Here is a 24353-nt window from a genome sequence, read left to right as displayed (position 1 = left end):
GTGTCATCTGCATATCTGAGGTTATTGATATTTCTGCCAGCAATCTTGATTCCAGCTTGTGCTTCTTCCAGCCCCGCATTTCTCATGATGTACTCTGCATAGAAGTTAAATAAGCAGGGTGACAACATACAGCCTTGACGTACTCTTTTTCCTATTTGGAACCAGGCTTATTGGCAAGCATTTTCAAGTCTGGTCTCAAGTGCTGGCTCATACCAGTCCTGTCACACCTTGTTGGTGGCTGAGTAAAATGAAACAGCCAACTTTAAAACAACTTGGCCGTGTCTATTATTTGCCCTATGAGGGCACCATCCTATTATCCAGGGTCAGTTCAAAGCCAAAGGTGGAGCTGTGTCTCTACCTGAGCTCAACATCAGCCCCGTGTAGCGGTTACCTCTGCAGGGTGCTGGGGCCAGATGGCTGGTCAGAGGAGACTGGCCTCACTGTACTATGTCCAATTTCTTTTCAATCCAAAGAGAATGTATTCATGCCTTACTTGTATAATTACATAAAAGGTTTAAAAGTTTAAAATGTTTCGGGAATTTCCTGGTGGTCCAGTGGTTAGGACTCTGTGCTTTTACTGATGAAGACACGGATTCAGTCCCTGGTTGGGGAATTAAGATTCTGCAAGCTGTGTGGCGCAGACAAAAAAAAAAAAAGTTAAAAATATTTTACAGACATGGTTCTCAGGAAATGAGGGGGAAAAGAGAAAAGAAACAGAGGGGAAGAAACAGCTCTGTTGCCTAAGGTAAACCTCCTGAACATGTTAGACATTTTCCCTCAACTGTGTGTTTTTTTCTCCATAGTTCACCTCTGATCTATGTTGAGAAGTTACGCAATTTTGTATTCTATTTTCCCCATAACTTTGTAACTTGGCATTGGTTAACATCTGTGGCAAGTCCGTGAGTCCCCCTCCACATCACTTAATGGTCTGAGGGAAGGAAGGCAAGGGGTATGGGTGGGGCTGGGGTGGGGAGTTCTGTGTGCTCTGGGACCCAGAGGCCAGTTTCTCAGCCTCAACACTGTTGACATTTTGGTCTGGATAATTTTTGGTTGTGGGGAACTGTCCTGTGCACGATGCAATATGGAGCAGCACCCCACAACACCCCCACCCCTCTGCAGTTGTGACAACCCACAATGTCTCCTGGACATGGCCAAATGTCACCTGGGGCTCGGGCTGTTAGATTTAGCTAATAAAAATAGAGGACCACCAGTTAAGTTTGAATTTGCATTTCAAATAAACAACAAATATATTTTTTAATATAAGTGTGTCCTAGAGGACATAATGAACAGGGACACACTTACACTGAAAAATTACTGTCTATCAGAACCCAGATTTACCTGGGCAGCATGCATTTTATCTGGCAACCTAGGTGTGGGGTGAAGGGATGGTTCTCTGTTGAGCCCCTGCCATAGCGTGTCAGACATGAAGGAGCTTGGTCCATGGAGCTTAAAATCTCATCTCGGATCTCACTGCTGGATGCCGTGCTCATAGGTACCACTAAGGCTCCTCGGGTGCTAGCTGGGTCCTTCAGCTCCTGATTCTGCTTCTCCCTCCTCCTCTGACTCAAACGGTGCCCCCCACCCCCAAGAGTCACCACAGCCTATTCACTCTGCCCCCCAAAAAGCAGAAGTCACTGAGATCCAGAAAACAACACTGAACCTCCAGCAGGCAGGTGTCAAGGGCCTCTTGGGGTTCAAAACTGCTGAGGAGGCACAGCTGGGTCTGCGGTCACTTTGAGGGCAGATTCACAGGGCCTCCTCCACTCTGGGTTTGGATACCCTGGGGGTGGGCCCACTGGGCCTGGCAGGGGTCACTGAGAGAGGGTGCAGATTCAGAACCTGGAAGCAGTGGATAAGACTGTCCTGTTATTTGATGAAGTTCATTTATTGAGCGTTCACTTGTGCTGGGTAAGTGTCAGCCATCAGGCTGAACTGGTCTCTGCCCAGGTGGGACCAGGTGCAGATATGGATGGTGCAGGCAGGGGGTGTAGTCAGTGCAGTCAGGAGAGGGCACCCAGAGGACCAGCCTAACTGGTCTGGGAGGGTGTGGGGTGATCAGCGAGTGGTGAATCCAGGTCTGGACATAGGCAGAGTCCAAGATGCTGGAGACATTTGGGGTAGAAGTTTAAGAAGCAGAAGTCATGGGTCTGGGCTGGGGTGAGAAATGCAAGCAGAAGCCCTGGTGGGGTGTGGTGTGGCAAGAGTCGTAAGAGAGAGAGTAGGGTGAGGACAGAGCCTGGGAGTCTCCGTGTTTAGGGGCAGCAAGGGAGGCTTAGAAGAAATGGTCAGAGAGGTAGGTAGGAGTCGACATCATCTGGAGGGCCAGGGGTAAAGAGTGTTCCCAAGAAGGAGTGGTCAGTACCAAGCAACACAGTACCAAGCAACACAGCCGAGGGGGCCAGTGAGCTGGAGACAAAGATGGGGGGCATTGAGGACACTTGCCAGCACAGTCATGGGCATCATAGTCTACGACGAACGTTCACCAGCAGACAAGATCCACGGAGTCAGCATAAGAAAGGCGTCTTCCAGCTCGAGAGTCCCCCACAGACACAATCCCTCAGACTCAGAGCACCTGGAGTGGCAATGCTGGTTCACCCTCTGCCCCTGGACCACTCTGCTCAACCCAGCTGGGCTCCTTGCTGTTCCTTGAATGCCAGACAGGTTCAACCTCAGGGCCTTTGCATCTGCTGTTGCCTCTGCCTGGAACACTTTCTCAATACATCCTCATCTCCTTTAAGTTGTTACTCCAATGTTATCTTCTCTGTTAAGCCTTCCCTGACAATCAATTAAAACAGCCACAGCCCTTCCAGCATTATCTAGTCCCTTCCCTACTTAATTTTTCTCCATAACACATCTGTCATCATCTCATAAAGCCTATATTGAATTTCTAAAATATTTTGGTTTGAATGGATAATATATTTATATGGTTCAAGATTCAGAGTTGTGTCCAGTCTTTTGCTATTACAAAATATCAGTGTGATGAATAAACTTGTGCCTGCATCATTTCATTGTATAGATGAAGCTCTAGGCTAAAGTCTCAAAAGTGGGATTGCTGGATCGAGGGTTAAATGCATTTACAGCTCACATTTTTTTTTTTTTTTTTGCTCTCATGTCTAGAATAAGCTCCATGACAGAGCAGATATTTTTAAACTTTTGTTCACTGCTATATCCTCAGTGCTTGAAATAAGGCTTGGCACCTAGTAAGTGCTCAATTAATACGTTCTGAGCAAATGAATGAACCCATTTTTGGAAGCCATTCTAGAGTATGCCTCTTCCCCACACTCAGGGTTGGAGATACTTGGAGACCCTTGGATACAGCACATTGTTCCTGCCGGTCCCACACCCGCTCCAGAAAGGGAAAGTCTCTCCCTCAGCAAATACAGAGAGATGCTATACTAAGGTTGGTTGTTCTCTCCTCTGCTTCCTCTGCTTCACCCAGGAAAGCTTTTAAAAGAATATCTACTAAGTAGCATGCATCATTTCACCTCTAAATTCCCTTCCCTGACTATAGTTTTCTTTTCTTTTTCTTTTTTTTGGCCCTGCAGGGTTTGTGTGATCTTAGTTCTCTGACCAGGGATCGAACCTGGCAGTGGAAACATGGCATCCTAACCACTGGACCTCCAGGGAATTTCCAGTTTTCTTTGCTAATAATATACACAATTAGTTTCCAATAATATACACAAACACTTGAAGAGTTATCAAGTGGCAGACAGTCGGCTAATTTTCAAAAGTGAAGTTCATTCATGGAGTGAGTATGTATTTTTAAAGACTGTTTATCTTTGGTTGCACTGGGTCTCTGTTTCTGCACTCGGGCCTCCTCTAGCTGTGGCAGGTGGGAGCTACTCTCTAGTTGCGGTGCACAGGCTGCTCACTGAGGTGGCTTCTCTTGTCGTGGAGCACAGACTCCAGGTGCACAGGTTCAGTAGCTGCAGCACCCAGGGTTAGTAGCTCCGAGGCACATGGAATCTTCCTGGACCAGGGATCAAACCCCTGTACCCTACACTGGCAAAGTGAAGTCTCTCAGTCATGTCCAACTCTTTGCGACTCCATGGATTGTAGCCTACCAGGCTCCTCCGTCCATGGGATTTTTCCAGGCAGTAGTACTGGAGTCGGGTGCCATTTCCCTCTCCAGGGGATTTTCCCAACCCAGGGATCGAATCCGGGTCTCCCACATTGTAGACAGATGCTTTACTGTCTCAGCCACCAGGAAAGTCCTCCTACATTGGCAGGCAGATTCCAATTCATGGTACCACCAGGGAAGTCCGTGAGTATGTCTTTGGTACCTGGCTCTGTGCTGGCCATGAGAATAGATGATGAGAACATGGTGAAAATTGTGGCTGCTGGCAGGTCTCATCATTCCTAGGGAGAGAGCAGTGACTCAGCAAGTCTCCTTGCAGGCAGGGACTCAGCTTCTGGCATGTTCAAGATAGCCACTTCCCCTGCCCGCCTCCCCCCAAACTAGCAGGTTAATATTTGAGCCCGCAGGCCTCTGTGGCAACGGTGAAGAGGTTGACTTGAAAAATTCCCTGATTTCCCTCATCTGTTAAAAAGACCGCTTTTGTTAGTTGGTTTCACATTTCTAGGTGTGTCTGTTGATATTAGTCTAAGCTAACTTTAACTGCAGGAAACTTGGCCATTCTGATTCCCTTTGGGCCTGTGGGGAAGCTCCAGGTCCCACGAGGACTTCTATTGGCTTCCAGTTTCCATAGGAATGGGGAGGAAGAAGGGGTTAAAATATGAAACCAGACTGACCTGGGTTCACACTCTGGCCTGACAACTTAGTAGCCGTGAGGGCTTGGGCACCTAAGTTCAAAGCACCTCCATCTCATGTCCCAGCCCCGCCTATTCTTCTAGCCCCTTCTATGCCCAACCACCCCAATAAAGAGGAGGGAAGGGGTAAACTCCAGAACCCATGACCCAGGGTTGGGCCAGAGACAGAAGATTCCATAATGCGAATCTGTGTGCCCCAGGACAAGCCCCGCCTTCATCTTCATGGTCAAGTGGGCTGCTTGTAACAAAATCTGGGATCCAAGACAGCAGCTCCAAATACCTTTTGTCTTTGAACCTGAACTTTCTGGATTTTCTGAGGAGTTCACTTATAAATTAGAGCATTGTTTGGATATCTTTAATCACATCTGGCACTCGAGTATTCACAGTATGTGTAACCAGGGGCGTTCCTAATAAACTTTGGTAAACAGAAAAGTCCAGAAGATTTCGAGGCTAGACACCTGCCTCAGTGTTTATGCTGGAATTGGGGAGCTCAGATTTCTATATGGACAGGACCACCAAGCAAAGGTCCTTTACGGTCGAAAGAAATGTGAGATTCTTTTGACTTTAAAGAAACTGATGACTTGAGAGAGCTTGAAGTAGCCTGAACTTGAAGACTTCCCAGTGACTATTTCATGAGATAATAGTGATTAAAACAAGAAATTTGGCCTTAAAGCAGGAATAAAACAATCCCTGCACACTTGAGGTGGTTACTGGATCATTAGAGAACCAAGTGTCACTTCAAGTCCCTGAATTATTGTCCTAAGTGGAGGGTCCCCTGGAGCCTGGGAGAGATTCAGGAGACACAGAAACTAGACACAACAAGTAGTCTGGATGCTGATTCAAGCAACGCAATTGTAAAAAAGAAAAGTTACAAGACATTAGGGCTTCCCGGGTGGCGCTAGTGGTAAAGAACTCGCCTCTCCAACGCAGGAGCTGCAGGAGACACAGGTTCAATCCCTGGGTTGGGAAGATCCCCTGGAGGAGGACATGGCAACCCACTCCAGTATTCTTTTTTGGAAAATCCCATGGAAAGAGGAGCCTGGTGGGCCTCAGGGTCCCAAAGAGTCGGATATGACTCAAGTGACTTAGCATGTACTTAGTATGAGACATTTAGGGAAGTTTGAAAACTGACTGAATATTTGAGATGAAGCAGATCTTGATCATTGTTGACACTGAGTGATGGGTACATGTTCCTTTTTGCTATTTTTTCCTTGCTTTTGCATATGTTAGAATTATTCCATAATAAAGGTAAAATAAGGCCTCCAAGTAGATTATTTTGTATCTTAAGTTCAAATACTTCCCTTTCCTTATACATCATCAATTGCTTAAAATCATGCTACATTTTTGTTTCCTTCACATTTGAATCACAATTTTCTGGTACACTTTTACGTTTTTCCTGGAGTTTCTTGGCACCTTTCCTGTTCCTTTAGGAGAGAAGAGACATGTGCCTTCTTTATCATGTGACTCAGAGCTTGTAACTTCTTAATAGTACTATCTGTTGACAGGAATTCACTTCATTCTTGAAGACCTTTTGAAGACATTTTCCGAACCTTCTGTTTTCCTGTTCTAATTTTAAGCAAGTACTTCTAGGCAAACAGTTATCATTCTGGGATTTCTTTTCAGTGTGTGTCTGGATTAGTTTTGTTGTCTCTTGGATACTGAGTGTGTTAGGTCAGGCTCCCCAAAAGCAGAGCCTAAGACAAGAATTCTGGTGAAACTGAGACCATTCTCTCAGGTAACCACCATCTCCAGCATAGAGGAAGGGAAGAGAGCTAAGCAAGGAAGTATTCTTGGCTGGAGATGCTGGAGTTCATTCTCCCTTGAGACAAGGAGGCCTTTGTGTAGCAACTCACAGCAAAGGCAATGGGTGTACCAGGCCAGTAGAGGGGATTTGAGACGACCGTCCACCACTCCAGTGGTTCTCAATCTTGAGCATGGGCCAGAATCCCCCAGAAGGACTTGTTAAATACAGATCACTGGGACCTCCCCAGAATTTCTGATTCAATAGGTCAGGGGTGGGGTCCTGAGAATTTGCATATCTGACATATTGCCAGAAGCTGCTTCTGGAACTATACTTTGAGAATCAAAGCAGTAAATCATATCTTCCTTTTTCGTTTTTCTGAACTACAAACTCAAGTAACTTTTTTCAGCATGAATGCATGGGACGTGAAAGTCTATTTTGCCACTATTGTTGACTTAAATTTTTTTTTAAATTTAATTTGGTTGCACCGGGTCTTCACTGCTATATGGGCTTTTCTCTAGTTGTAGGGAACAGGGGCTACTCTCTAGCTGGTGGTGCTCAGGCTTCTCATTGCGGTGGCTTCTCTTGTTGCGGAGCACAGGCTCTAGGGCATATGGACTTCAGTAGTTGCGGTTCCTGGGCTCTGGAGCACGGGCTTAGTTTCTCCTCAGCATATGGGATCTTCCCGGACCAGGGATCAAACTTGTGTCTCCTGCTTTGGCAGGTGGATTCTTTACTACTGAGCCACCAAGGAAGCCCTCTCCGACTGTCTTTTAATTAAGCTAGTTCAAACACATTCCCCTCAGAACTTTACAGGTCATTTCATAGTTTCTAGCTTCAGAGAAGCCCAATGCCAGCTTGATCTCTACTTCCTTACATAAAACCTGCTTGTTTGTTTTTATGTTTCAGAAGGTATTAGACTTTCTGAAAACTTATGAGCCCAAAGCTGTGTGTGTTTTTTTCCCTTTGATTCTGTTCAGCATTCGAATTTTTTTTTTTTTTTTGGCTGCACAGCATGACTTATAGAATCTTAGTTCCCTGACCAAGGATTGAAGACAGACCCTGTCAGTGAAAGCACCTAACCAGAGTCTTAACCACTGGACTATCAGAGAATTCCCATCAACAGGCACTTTTAATCTAAAGATGGTTTGGGTTTTTTTGTTTTTGTAACTTTGAGAATTTCCCTTCTATTATCTTTCTGATTGTTTTCTTGCTTCTGGCTTCTCTTTTCTCTGTTTTTCCCATTAGAAAAATATCAGGCTTCCTGAAATGATCTATGATTCGATTTTCCCCCCTTAGTTAAAAAAAATTCTTTTTTGTGTTTATATTCTTAGAGAACTCCATGGCTTTTGCTTCTAAGCATTTTTAAAATAAACTTTTTACTTTGGAGTAATTTTAGATTCATATAGAAGTCGCAAAGATAATACAGAGAGTTCCCATTACCCTTCACCCAGCTTCCTCTAAAATTAGCATCTTCCAGCAACTAAGACACAGCACAGTCAAATAAATATTAAAAAATAAAATTAGCATCTTACATTACCATAGTATATCAAAATAAACATATTAACATTCATTCATTACTATTACCTAAACTTCAGGGTTTTTTTAAGAATATATCAAGATTAATTCATTTTCATTAACTGAAATAAAATGCAATTCCAATTGCAAATCAAGTTTCTGACACCATAAATATGTCACTTGATTAATTTACATAGAAAGAAAACTCTCAAATGATCATTAAAAACAAGAACATTCCAAGATTTCCAGGTGGCAGGAAAGAAGCATCTTTTGCCTTTGATACCTTTGATAGTCTAAGATACCATGGGCTTAACAGTTGGAAGAAACCTGAAAAAAAGATAAAATAATCCTTAGTAAAAACAAATAGAAATACAAAACCTATGGCCATGATATTATCCTCTGCTTTAATTTTTTTTCCTTCTGTTTTACTGAAATATAATTGACATGTAACATTACACAAGTTTAAGACGTTCAGCATAATGATTTAACTTACATATATCATGAAGACGTTCAGCATAATGATTTAACTTACATTGCCACAGTAAGTTTAGTGAACTTCTATCATCTCATACAGAGGCAAGATTAAAGAAGTAGAAAATAATTTTTTCCTTGTGATGAAAACTCTTAGGATTTGCTCTCTTAACGACTTTCATATGAAACATACAGCAGTGTTAACTATACATATTATGTTTTACATTATATCCTTAGTAATTATTTATAACTGGAAGTTTGGACCTTTTGATTACCTTCATCTAATTCTCCCTCCTCTAACCCTCCACCTCTGGTAACCACAAACCTGATCTCTTTTATTTATTTAATAATCTGTTTATAGCTGTGCTGTGTCTTCTTTGCTATATGCGGGCTTTCTCTAGTTGCAGAGAGCAGGGGCTACTCTCCAGTTGCGGTACACAGACTTAATCTTGTGGCTTCACTTGTTGTAGAGCATGGGCTGTAGGGCGCACAGGCTTCAGGAGTTGCTGCATGTGGGCTCAATAGTTGTGGTGCCCTGGCTTAACTGCCCAGACCAGACCAGGGATCGCACCTGTGTTCCTCGAATTGGCAGGTGGATTCTTAACCACTGTACCACGAGGGAAGTCTTGGTCTCTTTTTATATGTTTGTTTTTGAAGTACAACTGACCTACAACTCTATGTTAGTTCTTGTTATGCAACATAGTGATTCAGTATTTCTATACGTCTTGAAATGTTCAACATAATAAGTCTAGCTACTGTCTGTCGTCATACAAAGATATTACATAATTCTTGACTTATTTATTTTGCAAGTAGAAGTTTGTGGCCCTTAATCTCCCTCACCTGTTTCTCTTCTTCTACCACTCTCCTCCCTTCTGGCAACAATCCATTTGTTCTCTGTATCTACAACTCTGTTTCTGTTTAGTTATGTTTGCTCATTTGCTTTGCTTTTTAGATTCCACATATAAGTGAAATCATACAGTATTTGCCTTTGTCTGTCTGACTGATTTCACTTAGCATAATACCCTCCAGCTCCATTCATGTCATCCTCGATGGCAAGATTTCATTCATTTTTATGGCTGAGTTTCCATTCTATGTGTGTGACATCTTCTTTATCCATTCATCTATCGATGGACACTTGGATTGCATCCATATCTTGGTTATTATAAATACAGAGGCAACGAACACAAGAGTGTGTATATTTTTTCAAATTAGTACTTCCATTTTATTTGGATAAACACCCAGGAGTGGAATTGCTGGATCAAATGGTAATTCTATTTTTAATTTGGGGGGGAATCGCCATACTGTTTTGCATAGCGGCTGCACCAATTTACATTCCCACCAACAGTGCACAGAGGAGTCTCTTCTCCACGTCCTCGAAAAATCTGTTATTTGTTGTCTTTCTGATAATGCCCATTCTGATAGGTGTGAGATGATATTTCATTGCAGTTTTGATTTGCATTTCCATGATTAGTGACAATCATCTTTTCATGTATTTGTTGGCCATCTGTATGTCTTCTTTGGAAAAACATCTGTTCAGATCCTCTGCTCATTTTCAGTTGGGTTGCTTGTTTTTTTGATGTTGAGTTCTAGGCGTTTGTGTATTTTGGATATTAACACCTTATCGAATATACCATTTGCAAATGTATTCTCCCATCTGGCAGTCTGTTCTTTTGTTTTGTTGATAGCTGCTTTCTCTGTGCAAAAGCCTTTTAGTTCATGTAGCTCCATTTATTTATTTTTGTTCCTGTTTCTCCAAATCTTTGTTAGATCTTGCTAGAATTTCAACAGCTTTCCACTATCCTTTCTCTGTTCTAGGACTCAATCCAGCATACCTCTGTATTTAGTTATCCTGTCTCCTGAGTCTCCTCTGGGATACTTTCTCAGTCTTTCCTCGCTTTTCGTCTCCGTTTGTTTTGTTGTTGTGTTACTTTGAAGGTATTAAAGAGTATTTGTCAGATATTTTGTAGAATGTCCCTCAATTTGGATTTTTTTTTCTCATGATTAGACTGGAATGAGTTGCCCCTCTCACCACATGCAATCAGCTGGTGATGGTACCCATGATCACTTGATTAGTTTGTCAGATTTGTCCAGTGTGAACTTATTATTTTTTCCTTTTCCACGCTTTCTTCTTTGGCAGTGAGTCACTAAGTCCAGCACACATTCACAGGCAGAGAGCCAATTAAGCTCTGTCTGGAGGGGAGGGTCCACATACATTATTTGGAATTTTTCCTTAAGAAAGATTTGTCCCTTCTCTCCACTTATTTATTTACTTAATCACTTATTTAGATCAGCATGGGCTCTGTGTATTTATGTTATACTCTGGATTACACTTTAGTACTCCACTATTTTGTTGCTCAAATTATCCCAGCTCTGGCTCTTGAGAGCTCTTTCAGGCTGGTTCCTATGTCCCTTTGACACACCCCATCCTATTTATTTAAGCACTTCCTTACTTTCCGGCACTAGTTTCTAGATTTCTAAATCATCTTTTTTATCTTGGCAATCATATATTTCATTTCCCAGAACTCCTTCCTGTTTTCTGATTCTTTTTACTAACAGCCTTTTCTTGTTTGATAGATCCAATATAATGTCAAATTGGAGTTTCTTTCTTTTGGCCATGACACAGAGCTTGTGGGATCTTAGTTCCCTGACCAGACTGAACCCAGGCCCTTGGAGGTGAAAATGCTGAATCTTAACCACTAGACTGCCAGAGAATTCCCTAGAATGTATTTCTAAACATAAGGTTGTAAATGCTGTTTATTGGATTTAAATGATCAGAATTACTCTCTAGGTAAAGCACAAAAGAGTTAATTATGGTTAAATATGGTTGTTTTAACTCTTGGGAATGTAATAGTACAGCTATAGTCAGAATCAGAAGCTGGGGGTTGAGGAGAGGTGGAGCAGAATACAGGGCCTAATTTCTTCATTTTACATAGTAGAAATCATAGGATATAGCTAAAGTAGATGAAAGTGGAAATAAAGACTCATTGAGCTTAAAGCAGTAATGAACAGAATAAACTAGCATGATAATTAACACAACATGGAAGAAATTAGAAGATGAGCAGTAGTGTGAGTGAGCAAATGTCTTCATTTTTTTTTTTTTCATGAGGGGTCAATGAATATTAATCCAGTTGATAAATCAAGAAATAGAAGTATATGCACATTAATTAGATTTGATGAATTCGATGATGGTAAAGCCACCACATCTCAAATCAAAAAAAGCTTGCTGGTTTCATTTTTATTTTTTAGTTTTATTTTTTGGCCACACGGCCATGGCAATGAGAGCACAGAGTCCTAACCACTGGACCTGCCAGGGAATTCCCACTGGTTTCCTTTAAAGAGGGGGCCTACAGCTGGGTGGGATGGGGTGGAGTAAGACTGAGCTTTTCCTTAGTAACATTCTGTATTAAAGTATTAAAAATATATGTTGCTTTTATAAAACACTGCTTCATAAACATAATTTAAATGTATGTAAATGTTGAACACTGGTTCAAAAGCTGGGTCTCTGATGGAATGTGTAGGATGGGAAGGGAAATAATAGGTCTGGATGAGGCTTGTCCTGTGCAAACTATGGCTGCAGAACACAGCCCCGCTTGGGTAGACGTGTTCCCAAAGGCAGGGTCCCTCTCCTCTGCTCCTCTAGCAGGTTCGTCCATTCAACAGCTTACCTAGCACTTGCTGAGCTTCAGGCTCTGCTTTGGAGCTGGAGACATGAAGCCATATTTGTTCTTGAAATGTAAATCGATCCTTACAGTAGACTGCTGACCCTAGACGGGTACCCCCCACCATGGGAAGGGTATAGTCCATGTGACTTCCCTTTTCAGGATGAAGAAGGTTGAGGCAGGAATCCTGGGAGGTATGGTGACCAACTCTTCTTGTTTGCCCACCAGTATTCTGGACTATGAAGACCCCAAATGACCCCAATGCTGGGAGAGATTGAAGGCAGGAGGAGAAAGGGACGACAGAAAATGAGATGGTTGTATGGCATCACTGACTCAATGGACACGAGTTTGAGCAAGCTCCAGGAGATGGTGAAGGACAGGTAAGCCTGGTGTGCTGCAGTCCATGGGATTGTAAAGAGTTGGACACCACTGAGTGATTGAACAACAACAAAATCTTGGACTACAAACAAGGCAAAGTGCCAAAGTGATGCTTTTAAACTGTTGTGCTGGAGAAGACTCTTGAGAGTCCTTTGGAAAGCAAAGAGTTCAAATCAGTCAATCTTTTTTTTTTTTTAAATCAGTCAGTCTTAAAGGAAATCAACACTGAATACTCTTTGAAAGGACTGATGCTGAAGCTGAAGGTCCAATACGTTGGCCATCTAATGTGAACAGTCGACTCATTGGAAAAGACTCCAATGCTGGGAAAGACTGAAGGAGGAAGGAGAAGAGGGAAACAGATGATGAGATGGTTGGATGGCATCACTGATTCATTGAAGATGAACTCGGGCAAACTCTGGGAGATGGTGAAGGACACAGAAGCCTGGTGTGCTGCAGTCAATGGGGTCGCATGAGTTGGACATTGCTTGGCGACTGAACAACACATCCTGGTTTTAATAGTGCTAAAGAACCTACCTGCCAATGCAGGAAACATAAGAGATGTGGGTTCAATCCCTGGGTCAGAAAGATCCCCTGAAGGAGGGCATGGCAACCCATTCCAGGGTTCCTGCCTGGAGAATCCCATGGACAGAGGAGCCTGGAGGCCAACAGTCCACGGGGTCGCAAAGAATCACACATGACTGAAGCAACTTAGCATACACGCAGGCAAATCCTGGTTTTAAAATGGAAAGTCCTTTGTCTCAGGAAAACTCTCTGTCCTGGGTAAACCTAGGCATTTGGTCACCCTTTCTAAGGGGGTGATTTCTAGCTCCACCTGTCACTTCTTCTGAGTCTGTGTTCTACTGGAGGAGACCAAGGAATCCAGGACTTGTGGGTGTCACCTCTAGAGCTGACAGCATGATCTGCTTCCTGAACTTTGGAGGGTCTGCAGTAGTAGGGTAGGCAGGGTGGAGCTCCAGGAGCTGGTGATTCTGATTTCTGGATGGCTAAGGTGAAGAAAGAAAATTCCATTCTCCAAGGAATGGAGCTAGGAGAGGTGGTATGGGGTAGATTAAAGTACAGTAGTTTCTTTGCCTCCAAAACTGCATGTCTGAAGGAGAATAGTTTGACCTTGGTAGGAGACCAGATTGTTACTCCCACTTCATTCCCTAAAATGCACTTATTTAATTATTTATTGGGCATCTACTATGTACTACATTCTGACTGTTGTTATATTACACTCATTAACTCTGCCCTATTTAGACTCTGAAGACAAATCAAGGGACCAAACAAATTCAGATACAAATATGAAGTTTACAATCCATAAGGGGATGTCTTTGACTGTGTGGATCACAATAAACTGTGGAAAATTCTGAAAGAGATGGGAATACCAGACCACCTGATCTGCCTTTTGAGAAATCTATATGCAGGTCAGGATGCAACAGTTAGAACTGGACATAGAACAACAGGCTGGTTCCAAATAGGAAAAGGAGTACGTCAAGGCTGTATATTGTCACCCTGCTTATTTAACTTATATGCAGAGTACATCATGAGAAACGCTGGACGGGAAGAAACACAAGCTGGAATCAAGATTTCCGGGAGAAATATCAATAACCTCTGATACACAGATGACACCACGCTTATGGCAGAAAGTGAAGAGGAACTCAAAAGCCTCTTGATGAAAGTTAAAGTGGAGAGTGAAAAAGTTGGCTTAAAGCTCAACATTCAGAAAACGAAGATCATGGCATCTGGTCCCATCACTTCATGGGAAATAGATGGGGAAACAGTGGAAACAGTGTCAGACTTTATTTTTTGGGGGCTCCAAAATCACTGCAGATGGTGACTGCAGTCACAAAATTAAAAGACACTTACTCCTTGGAAGGAAAGTTATGACCAACCTAGATAGCATATTGAAAAGCAGAGACATTACTTTGCCAACAAAGGTTCGTCTAGCCAAGGCTATGGTTTTTCCTGTGGTCATGTATGGATGTGAGAGTTGGACTGTGAAGAAAGCTGAGCGCCGAAGAATTGATGCTTTTGAACTGTGGTGTTGGAGAAGACTCTTGAGAGTCCCTTGGACTGCAAGGAGATCCAACCAGTCCATTCTGAAGGAGATCAGCCCTGGGATTTCTTTGGAAGGAATGATGCTAAATCTGAAACTCCAGTACTTTGGCCACCTCATGCGAAGAATTGACTCATTGGAAAAGACTCTGATGATGGGAGGGATTGGGGGCAGGAGGAGAAGGGGATGACAGAGGATGAGATGGCTGGATGGCATCACTGACTCGATGGACGTGGGTTTGGGTGAACTCTGGGAGTTGGTGATGGACAGGGAGGCCTGGCATGCTGCGATTCATGGGGTCTAAAGGAGTCGGACACGACTAGCGACTGAACTGAACTGACTGAAGGGGATGTCGACAATTGATTTGTGGCCTTATTTCCTTTCCCTTAATTTATTTGTCTGTCCTTGTACCAGGACTGTTACATCTTCATGATTATAGCTTAATATTAGGTTTTGAAGTCATGGGTGTGGGTCTCCAACTTTGTCTCTTTTTTTTCCCAAGATGGATTTAGTTTTTTCCATATAAATTTCTCACATAAAGGCCTATTTAAAAAATAAAAGCTTATTGGGATTTTGATTTGGATTATATGGAATTATAGATTGATTTTTTGGGGGGACAGTAACACCCTAGTAATGTCTTCTAAGCCATCAATTTGGTATGTCTCTTCCTTTATTTCAGTTCAGTTCAGTTCAGTTGTTCAGTGATGTCTGACTGAGAGTAAGTCCTAGAAGTTCACACACACACACAAGGTAACTATGCGACTGATCTTACTATGGTAATCATTTTGCAATATATACAGTTGCCACATCATCACCTTCCTTACACAGTGTCATATTTCAGCTGCATCTCAGTATAAGTGGGAAAAAATCCTTAAAAAAAGGAAATGCAAATTAAAACAAGGCAATGATACTTTTGATCCATCTTCAGTTCAGTTCAGTTGCTCAGTTGTGTCCTACTCTTTGCAACCCCATGAATCGCAGCACGCCAGGCCTCCCTGTCCATCACCAACTCCCGGAGTTTACCCAAACCCATGTCCATTGAGTCAGTGATGTCATCCAGTCATCTCATCCTCTGTCATCCCCTTCTCCTCCTGCCCCCAATCCCTCCCATCATCAGAGTCTTTTCCAATAAGTCAACTCTTCGCATGAGGTGGCCAAAGTACTGGAGTTTCAGCTTCAGCATCAGTCCTTCCAATGAACACCCAGGACTGATCTCCTTCAGAATGGACTGGTTGGATCTCCTTGCAGTCCAAGGGACTCTCAAGAGTCTTCTCCAACACCACAGTTCAAAAGCATCAATTCTTCAGCTCTAGACATTTCTTTGCCATCCAAGGTCCGTCTAGTCCAGGCTATGGTTTTTCCAGTGGTCATGTATGGATGTGAGAGTTGGACTGTGAAGAAAGCTGAGCACCGAAGAATATCTTCTAATTCTCTTAGGTCTATACCATTTCTGCCTTTTATCGAGCCCATCTTTGCATAAAATGTTCCCTTGGTATCTCTAATTTTCTTGAAGAGATCTCTATTCTTTCCCATTCTGTTGTTTTCCTCTATTTCTTTGTATGATCACTTAGAAAGGCTTTCTTATCTCTCCTTGCTATTCTTTGGAACTCTGCATTCCGATGCTTATATCGTTCCTTTTCTCCTTTGCTTTTCACTTCTCTTCTTTTCACAGCTATTTGTAAGGCCTCCCCAGACAGCCATTTTGCTTTTTTTGCATTACTTTTTCTTGGGGATGGTCTTGATCCCTGTCTCCTATACAATGTCACGAACCTCCATCCATAGTTCATATAGGCACTCTGTCTATCATATCTAGTCCTTTAAATCTATTTCTTACTTCCACTGTATAATTATAAGGGATTTGATTTAGGTCATAGCTGAATGGTCTAGAGGCTTTCCCTACTTTCTTCAATTTCAGTCTGAATTTGGCAATAAGGAGTTCATGATCTGAGCCACAGTCAGCTCCCGGTCTTGTTTTTGCTGCTGTATAGAGCTTCTCCATCTTTGGCTGCAAAGAATGTAATCAATCTGAGTTCGGTGTTGACCATCTGGTGATGTCCATGTGTAGAGTCTTCTCTTGTGTTGTTGGAAGAGGGTGTTTGCTATGACCAGTGCATTCTCTTCACAAAACTCTATTAGCCTTTGCCCTGCTTCATTCCATACTCCAAGGCCAAATTTGCCTGTTACTCCAGGTGTTTCCTGACTTCCTACTTCTGCATTCCAGTCTCCTATAATGAAAAGGGCATCTTTTTTGGGTGTTAGTTCTAAAAGGTCTTATAGGTCTTTATAGAACCATTCAACTTCAGCTTCTTCAGCGTTACTGGTTGGGGCATAGACTTGGATTACTGTGATATTGAATGGTTTGCCTTGGAAATGAACAGAGATCATTCTGTCGTTTTTGAGATTGCATCCAAGTACTGCATTTTGGCCTCTTTTGTTGACCATGATGGCTACTCCATTTCTTCTAAGGGATTCTTGCCCACAGTAGTGGATACAATGATCATCTGAGTTAAATTCACCCATTCCAGTCCATTTGAGTTCGCTGATTCCTAGAATGTTGACTTTCACTCTTACCATCTCCTGTTTGACCACTTCCAATTTGCCTAGATTCATGGACCTAACATTCCAAGTTCCTATATAATATTGCTCTTTACAGCATCAGACCTTGCTTCTATCACCAGTCACATCCACAACTGGGTATTGTTTTTGCTTTGGCCCCATCCCTTCATTCTTTCTGGAGTTATTTCTCCACTGATCTCCAGTAGCATATTGGGCACCTACTGACCTGGGGAGTTCCTCTTTCAAGAATCCTATCATTTTGCCTTTTTATACTGTTCATGGGGTTCTCAAGGCAAGAATACTGAAGTGGTTTGCCATTCCCTTCTCCAGTGGACCACATTCTGTCAGATTTCTGCACCATGACCCGCCCGTCTTGGGTTGCCCCACAGGCATGGCTTAGTTTCATTGAGTTAGACAAGGCTGTGGTCCTAGTGTGATTAGATTGACTAGTTTTCTGTGAGTATGGTTTCAGTGTGTCTGCCCTCTGATGCCCTCTTGCATCACCTACTGTCTTACCTGGGTTTCTCTTACCTTGGTCGTGGGGTATCTCTTCACGGCTGCTCCAGCAAAGCGCAGCCGCTGCTCCTTACCTTGGACGAGGGGTATCTTCTCAGGGCCGCCCCTTCTGACCTTGAACGTGGAGTAGCTCCTCTCGACCCTCCTGCGCCCGCACAGCCACCGCTCCTTGGACATTTGGGTGTGTGGTAGCTCGTCTCGGCCGCCGCCCCTGATTATTTAGATCTCTTTTAATTTCTCTAGACAATGTTTTATGCTTTTCAGTGAAAGGTAAAGATCTAGAATGTCTTTTGTTAAATTTATGCAGAAGGATTTTATGTTTTTCGATACTCTTGTAAACAGAATTCTTATTTTCATTTCCAGTTCTTTCTGGCTAGTATATAGAAACACAACTGATTTTTATATATTGACTTCATTTATTAATTCCAGTAGTTGTTTGTACATTCCTTAGTATTTTTATGCTAACAACCATATCATCTGCAAATATAGACAGCTCCACTTCCAATCTTTGTGGCTTTTATTTCTTTTTATTCCTATTGTGATAGATAGGCTGTCTTGTATCGAATTTAATAGAAGTGAGGACTGAAAGCCTTGCCTTATTCCTAATCTTACAGGGAAAACATTCAGTAAGTATTTCAACTTTAGTGTCATGTTAATTGTAAGCTCTTCAAAGTTTTTCTTTATTAAGTTGAGGAAGTTCCTTCTACTGTATTTCACAGTAAAGCAGATATTTTTTGCTACTCAGCTTCGAAACTCCTTACTCCTGTTTGGGGAATCCTCCCCTTTTTGGGTACTGGAGTAAGTGAAATCCTGCCTTGCAGTATGGAATCACAAATGCCAACTACACAGTTTCTCAGTGTCCTTATAGCAAGGGTAGGATCACATGACTTAGGGCAAGGGCACATGACGAGGCTCAGCCAATCAGATGCATGGGGGACTTTGACTCAAAGAAGCAGAGCCAGATAAGAATCCATTCTAGTGACGGAGGTGGCAGTGGCCATATTTTTTTTCTAAGGCAGCAAGAGGGCTAGATTTGGTTCTGGCAATAGTGGGGATATAAGTTGTGGAATCCATCATTCAGCAGTAGTAGCTACATGACTGTTTTGCCAATAAGCTCATTGTATAAGTAAGTCAATCAGAATTGGTTTCTATGATCATAAGTAGGAACCTTGAGGACTTGCATGGTGGTCTAGTGGTTGAAAATCTGCCTGCCAGTGCAGGAGACACAGGTCCTATATCTGTTCCAGGAAGACTCCACATGCCAAGAGGGCCAACTATGCTTGTGTACCGCAACTACTGAGCCAGCGCCCTACAGCCTATGCTCTGAAACAAGAGAAGCCACTGCACTGAGAAGCCCTAGCACCAGAACTAGAGAGCAGCCCCCCACTGCTGCCACTAGAGAAAGCCCGTGCACAGCAATGAAGACCCAGAGCAGCCAAAAATAAAATATTTTTAAGCTAAAAAAAAAAGGAACTTTGAATTGTCCTCCGTCATAATCTCACCACAAAGCAATCTTGTTGGACAATCTGCAGCTCTTGTTAGACAAATGTAACAGCCCCTGCTGTTTTACTAGGGGAGCTGACCCATCTGTAAGCCTGCTTCCTCAGGATATGGCCCCCATCCTCCTTTGCAGCTCCTCCTCTCCCTTCTCTGTGTTTTGGCCGGAGATTCATCTGAATCCTTCCAGTGTCATGCCCTTTTCTTCCTCTCTCCTGGCTTTGCAGCTGTTGAGTGTTCTTTCCCTGGAATGCAGTTATCATTCCTCCCTAAATGGCTGACATTGCCTCCTAATTGATCTCCCCCTCCACATCGCCCTGGCCCATGTCCAATCCACATTTCATACAGCACCCAGAGCCATCTCCTCAAAACACATGTCTGAGCATGTCACTGCTCTGTTTAAAATGTTTCAAAGCTTCTTTATTGATCTTTGGATAAAGACCAAATTCCTTAACACAACCCTCCAGGATCAGCATGGTCTTGCTCCTGCCTACATCTCAGGCTTACTGGGAGACACTTAGGAGGTAGAAGTAGAGGATTAGCTTGACATGGATTGAGGGGAGGAAATAGAAATGTCAAAGATGACATGCAGATTTCTGCTTGGGGAAGAGGTAGGGAAGCTCCTTAGGTGAAAAGTTTATTCACCTTTAAGACCTCAAAGGTGGGTACCAGTCAGCCTCACAACCTTTGTTGGGGAGGGAGCTGAAAACTCATCCACCCACCCACCCGCCCACCGACGCACTCACACTTCAGTCTGACCTTCATCTACCTGACCAGCTAAGCAGAGGTTTTAGGTGTGACTGCAGCTCTTTTATTTGTTATGTCCTTGGCTTAGACGCTTTTCCTCCCAGAGCATTTGTTTTCTCATCTATAAACCAAGAATAGCTCTTTCCCCTCTTCTCTTCCCTTCCCTTCTCTCCCTCCTTCCATCTCTCCCTCCCTCTCTCCTTGATAAAAAAAAAAAAATTATTGTGAGTAATAAATTTCAGGGATGTGACTGGCCCAAGTTGGGACATACCTGGAGATGACCATCTCAGTTACAGAATCTATCTACCCTTTAGAAAACTCACTCTGGTTTTCAAGCAGAGGCTATATTACAAATAAACTGAAAGAGGAAGGAAGGGGGCCTCCAGTCTTCTCAAGCATCGGTGCCCTTGGAGAAATGTGTGGGGAGGTGGGCTGCATGGAGGGTGGAACAAGCAGACCCGCTTCAAATCTCAGCGCATTCCTGGACCATCCACTGTCCACAGTACATCCCTCAGCAGGAGCTGTTGACTCTACCTCCAAACATAGATGAATCCCTTTACTTCTCTTCATTTCTGCTGCATCACCTTAGGCCAACCAGCAGTTCTCTCTGACCTGCTCCAATAATGGGATGCCCCGCCTCTGCTCCTGTCTGGCTCCAAAACATCTCCATCCAACAGCCAGTGACCTTTAAGAATGTAAATCAGGCACAGTTATTCATCTCCTAAGTCCTCCACTGGCTCCGCAGACTCCTCAGCCTCAGCAACAAGCCCTGCACAATCCCCACCACTCTTCCCTGTTCACAGAAACCCAGGTACCCTGTCCTTGCTCCCGTGCTTCAGGAAAGCCCAGCTTCTGTACTTGCTGCTCCCTCTGCCTGGGTGGCTCTTCTCCTGGCTCTCCCCATACGATTCGCATTGCTGAGTCCTCATCTACAGATCTCCTTCCAGAGGTCCTCTCCTTGAGGAACCTTTTTCTTAGGACAGTTGCCTTCATCACTCTTTGTCTTATCACTTTTGTTTCCTTTATAACACCTATCACTGCCTGAAATTAGACTTTTTATATTTATAGAGGTCTCCTCCACATCACTACTTCTACATTTTTATTAATTTTAATTCTACTAGGAATAACTATATTATCCAAAGGTCCTGACAAGTAAACTCTCCTCTCAGTAGGAACCCTCACTGAAATGAGTTGCATTTGTCTTACTGACCATGATTTGTAGGTTCCTAGAACCATGCATGGCACATTCAATAAACAGTTACTGAATCAAGAGTGAATCAAGGGCCAGATTCTGACTCTACCAATGTAAGTTTCACTTTAGGGAGGGCCAGGAGCGGAGGGCTCCCCAGGTGGTGCTAGTGGTAAAGGACTCACCTGCAAACGCAGGAGACAAGGGTTCAATCCATGGTTCGGGAAGATCCCCTGGAGGAGGCCACAGAAGCCCACTCCAGTATTCTTGCTGGAAAATCCCATGGACAGAGGAGCCTGGTGGCTACAGTCCACAGGGTCGCAAAGAGGCGGACACGACTGAAGTGACTGAAGATGCACTCACACAGTGGGGAGGAGCAATCAGAGGCCAAGGTTCAGAGGAGGCAAAGGATTTGGGCAAAATACTTAGTTTTTCCAAGTGTCAGTTTGCTCATATCATTTTTTTTTAAAAAGGAAAAGAATGTCCATCTCATAGAATTGTGAGCATCAAGTAGTCCCAGGTACCCATACACCCCCCTCATGATGTTTATAGGTTAGTGGAGAGGGGGATGTACTTGAAACCCTGTAATGTTCAATGTCCCTAGAATGTTAGAGCCACGTTTTCCATACTGAGCTCAGAAGAGCTATGTGGGAGCAGGAGTTACCTGAAACCATCTGATACATCTTTCTGGACTGTTTTACTTGGAAGTAATTTAGAACATTATCTTTTTAAATGTATATACATATTTATTTATTTTTGGCTGTGCTTAGTCTTTATTGCTGGGCATGGGCTGTCTCTAGTTGCAGAGAGTAGTGGCTACTCTCTAGTTGTGGTGCACGGGCTTCCCATTGCAATGGCTTCCCTTGTTGCGGAGCATGGGCTCTAGGTGCACAGGCTTCAGAAGTTGTGGTGCAAGGGCTTAGTTACCCTGTGGCAAGTGGGATCATCCCAGACCAGGCAGCAAATCGGTGTCCCCTGCATTGCAAGGTGGATTCTTAAACACTGGCCCACCAGAGAAGCCCCATATAACATTATGTTTTATAGTTAACTAAACACAAAGACTTATTGAGTCAAATGCAGAATTCGGCTGAATTTTAAAATCCAGGTGCCTTAGGCATCATCATGAGGAGAGGCCCTGGAAATCATTTGGTAGGGCTGAACCAATGTTTTCTAGGTGGGGAAATGGATGCAGAGAATGGGCGGACCTGGACCCTCCAAAGTGGTTCAAGTCCTCTCTGGCTCACTCGATAAGCCTCCTGTCATCATGCTGGACTCTGGCATGCTTCTCTCAAGTCCCCAACCTCAACAGAAACAGCAGGTGGCTTCCTCTCCTTCCCTTGTGGGAGTGAGGGCGAAGCCCAGAGGCCAAGGCCAGGAGGGAGGTTCTGGGCCTTAATCCAACTCTCCCAATTCCTAACATTGCCCAGACCCTGGACCACGCTGTCTGCCCATCAACAGGGCCCCTCCACAACCATCTGCCCATCTGAACACAATTATAGTGATTGTACTGGGATATCCTTTCCCAATTATGTATAAGCAGCATAGGTAACTGCTTCTGAGCATAATTACAGGAGATGTTTACAGACCCACAATCACATCAGAGTAAATGATAGCTTCCTTTCCTCCCATTAATATACCAATATTAGGGCTCTATCAAGGCCAATTAGCCAAATCCCAGCAGTGAGGGGGTGGGAAAGACCTCACACGCTCCCACCGCCTGCAAAGGGGGAATGGATCTCAGACAAAGCAGGGTCCCAGGCAGGATTTTGCAGAACACCAGAGAAGCCTGCAAAAGGACATGCTTACATTCACTGGATACCTACTGTGCATCAGGCACTCAGGGTAGTCTAGCGAACATCTAGTGACGGTTCTGCAAGCTGGTGTTAATATCCCACTTCACATGTTTGTAGACTGGCTCTGAGAGGGCTGGGGTCCAGGGTCACCCACAACAGACCATGAAGCTAGGTAGGGACTCTTCCCTTATGCAACTCAGCCAGGTCAGACTCCCAGGCCACAGCCGGCCAGCTTTAGGCCCCCTTCCTTATCTCCTCTTTTCACCACGCTTCCTCTTCCGGGGCAGTCACCACAGCCACCTCGGGTCCCCCTCCCACCCCCATCAGTTCCCCACCGCTGACACTGCCTGCTCCAGCCCCCTCCGCCCCTTCTTCCTGTCCCTGTGGTGTGGTAGGGTGTTCTCACTCCAGAAGGGCGGGGAGGTGGGGTGCGGGTAGGGTGGGGCGTAGGGCGAACGCCACCGCAGGCACCCTGTTTCCCACCGACCCCCCACCCTACCCGGGGAGCCGCCCGGAGCTCCGCCCTGGGGTTGCAGGCGCACCTTCGGCGTCCACGCCCCCGCACACGCAAAGGCTGCCCCCCACCCGCCCCCGGCGTGCGCAGGGAAGCGCGCCTGTACACACGCACACTGCACAAAGACGAGCACCCCACTCCAGCCAGGCAAACGCACCTCACTCGGCAGCGCACACAGCGGTGCACACGCACCCGCACCCTCGCGTTCACACACGCGCACGTATACCCGTCCAGCGTGCGCCCTCACGTACACACACACACACGCGGGGCAGCACCCGTGTGGACCTTGAATGCCGACCTCCGGGCCCTGACGCGCCTGAGCCCTGCCCAGCGGCTGGCTGGGCGGCGCGCACACACGCGCACACCGGCCCCGCGGGCCCTCCCCGCTCGGGTGCTGGGCTCCCCGGCTCCCCGGCTCCCCGCCCCGGCCGCGGCGGGCGCTGTGCGGCGCGGCGGGACCGGGCGGGGGCGGCGGCCCGGAGCGCGGAGGAGGCGGAGCAGGAGCCGGGAACCGGCTGGCCCGCGCCCCTCCTGTCGGCCGGGGATTTTCCAGCCTGGGCGCTGACGCCGCGGACCTCCCCGCGGCCGCCTCGGACCATGGGCGACAAAGGGACGCGGTGAGTGCGGGCGGCGGCCGGTCTGGCGCGCGTGGGGGCGAGCCGGGCGAGGGCGGGGGTCCTAGTCCGTGTCCCGGCTGTGCGTGCGCAGCCACCCCGCCACCTCTGGCTCCGCGGCTCTCGGCTCTGCTCCACCCGAGGTCTCCTGTGTGGTCGCCGGCAGGGCTGGGGGCGCGGGGACCTGGCCGCGGAGACACACGCACACGCATTCATTCGCTGACACCCAGCACCGGCTACCCGGGCTCAGGGACGCAGGGGGCAGGCTGACACACAATGGCACACGCTCATGTGGATACACAGGCACACTCATCTATGAGCGCTCTGTTTT

The 24353-nt window shown here is 45.0% G+C and overlaps 1 protein-coding gene across 2 annotated transcripts in view; it reads left to right on the top strand.

Annotated features, from left to right (window-relative positions):
- Positions 1 to 23857: 23857 nt before the first annotated feature.
- ARRB1 (arrestin beta 1) overlaps positions 23858 to 24353 on the top strand; it is a 78177-nt gene continuing 77681 nt past the window's right edge. Inside the window, exon 1 of one of the 2 annotated variants that reach the window (XM_061380871.1) lies at positions 23858 to 24025. In XM_061380871.1, coding sequence (XP_061236855.1) covers positions 24006 to 24025 — 20 coding nt within the window. In that variant the 5' untranslated portion in view covers positions 23858 to 24005. The remainder of the gene's footprint in view (positions 24026 to 24353) is intronic. The other variant, XM_061380870.1, reaches the window with a different exon arrangement.

The sequence above is a fragment of the Bos javanicus genome, chromosome 15 (assembly GCF_032452875.1).
Source record: "Bos javanicus breed banteng chromosome 15, ARS-OSU_banteng_1.0, whole genome shotgun sequence".
NCBI classification, from domain to species: Eukaryota; Metazoa; Chordata; class Mammalia; order Artiodactyla; family Bovidae; genus Bos; species Bos javanicus.
This window is presented reverse-complemented; position numbering and strand designations above follow the sequence as displayed.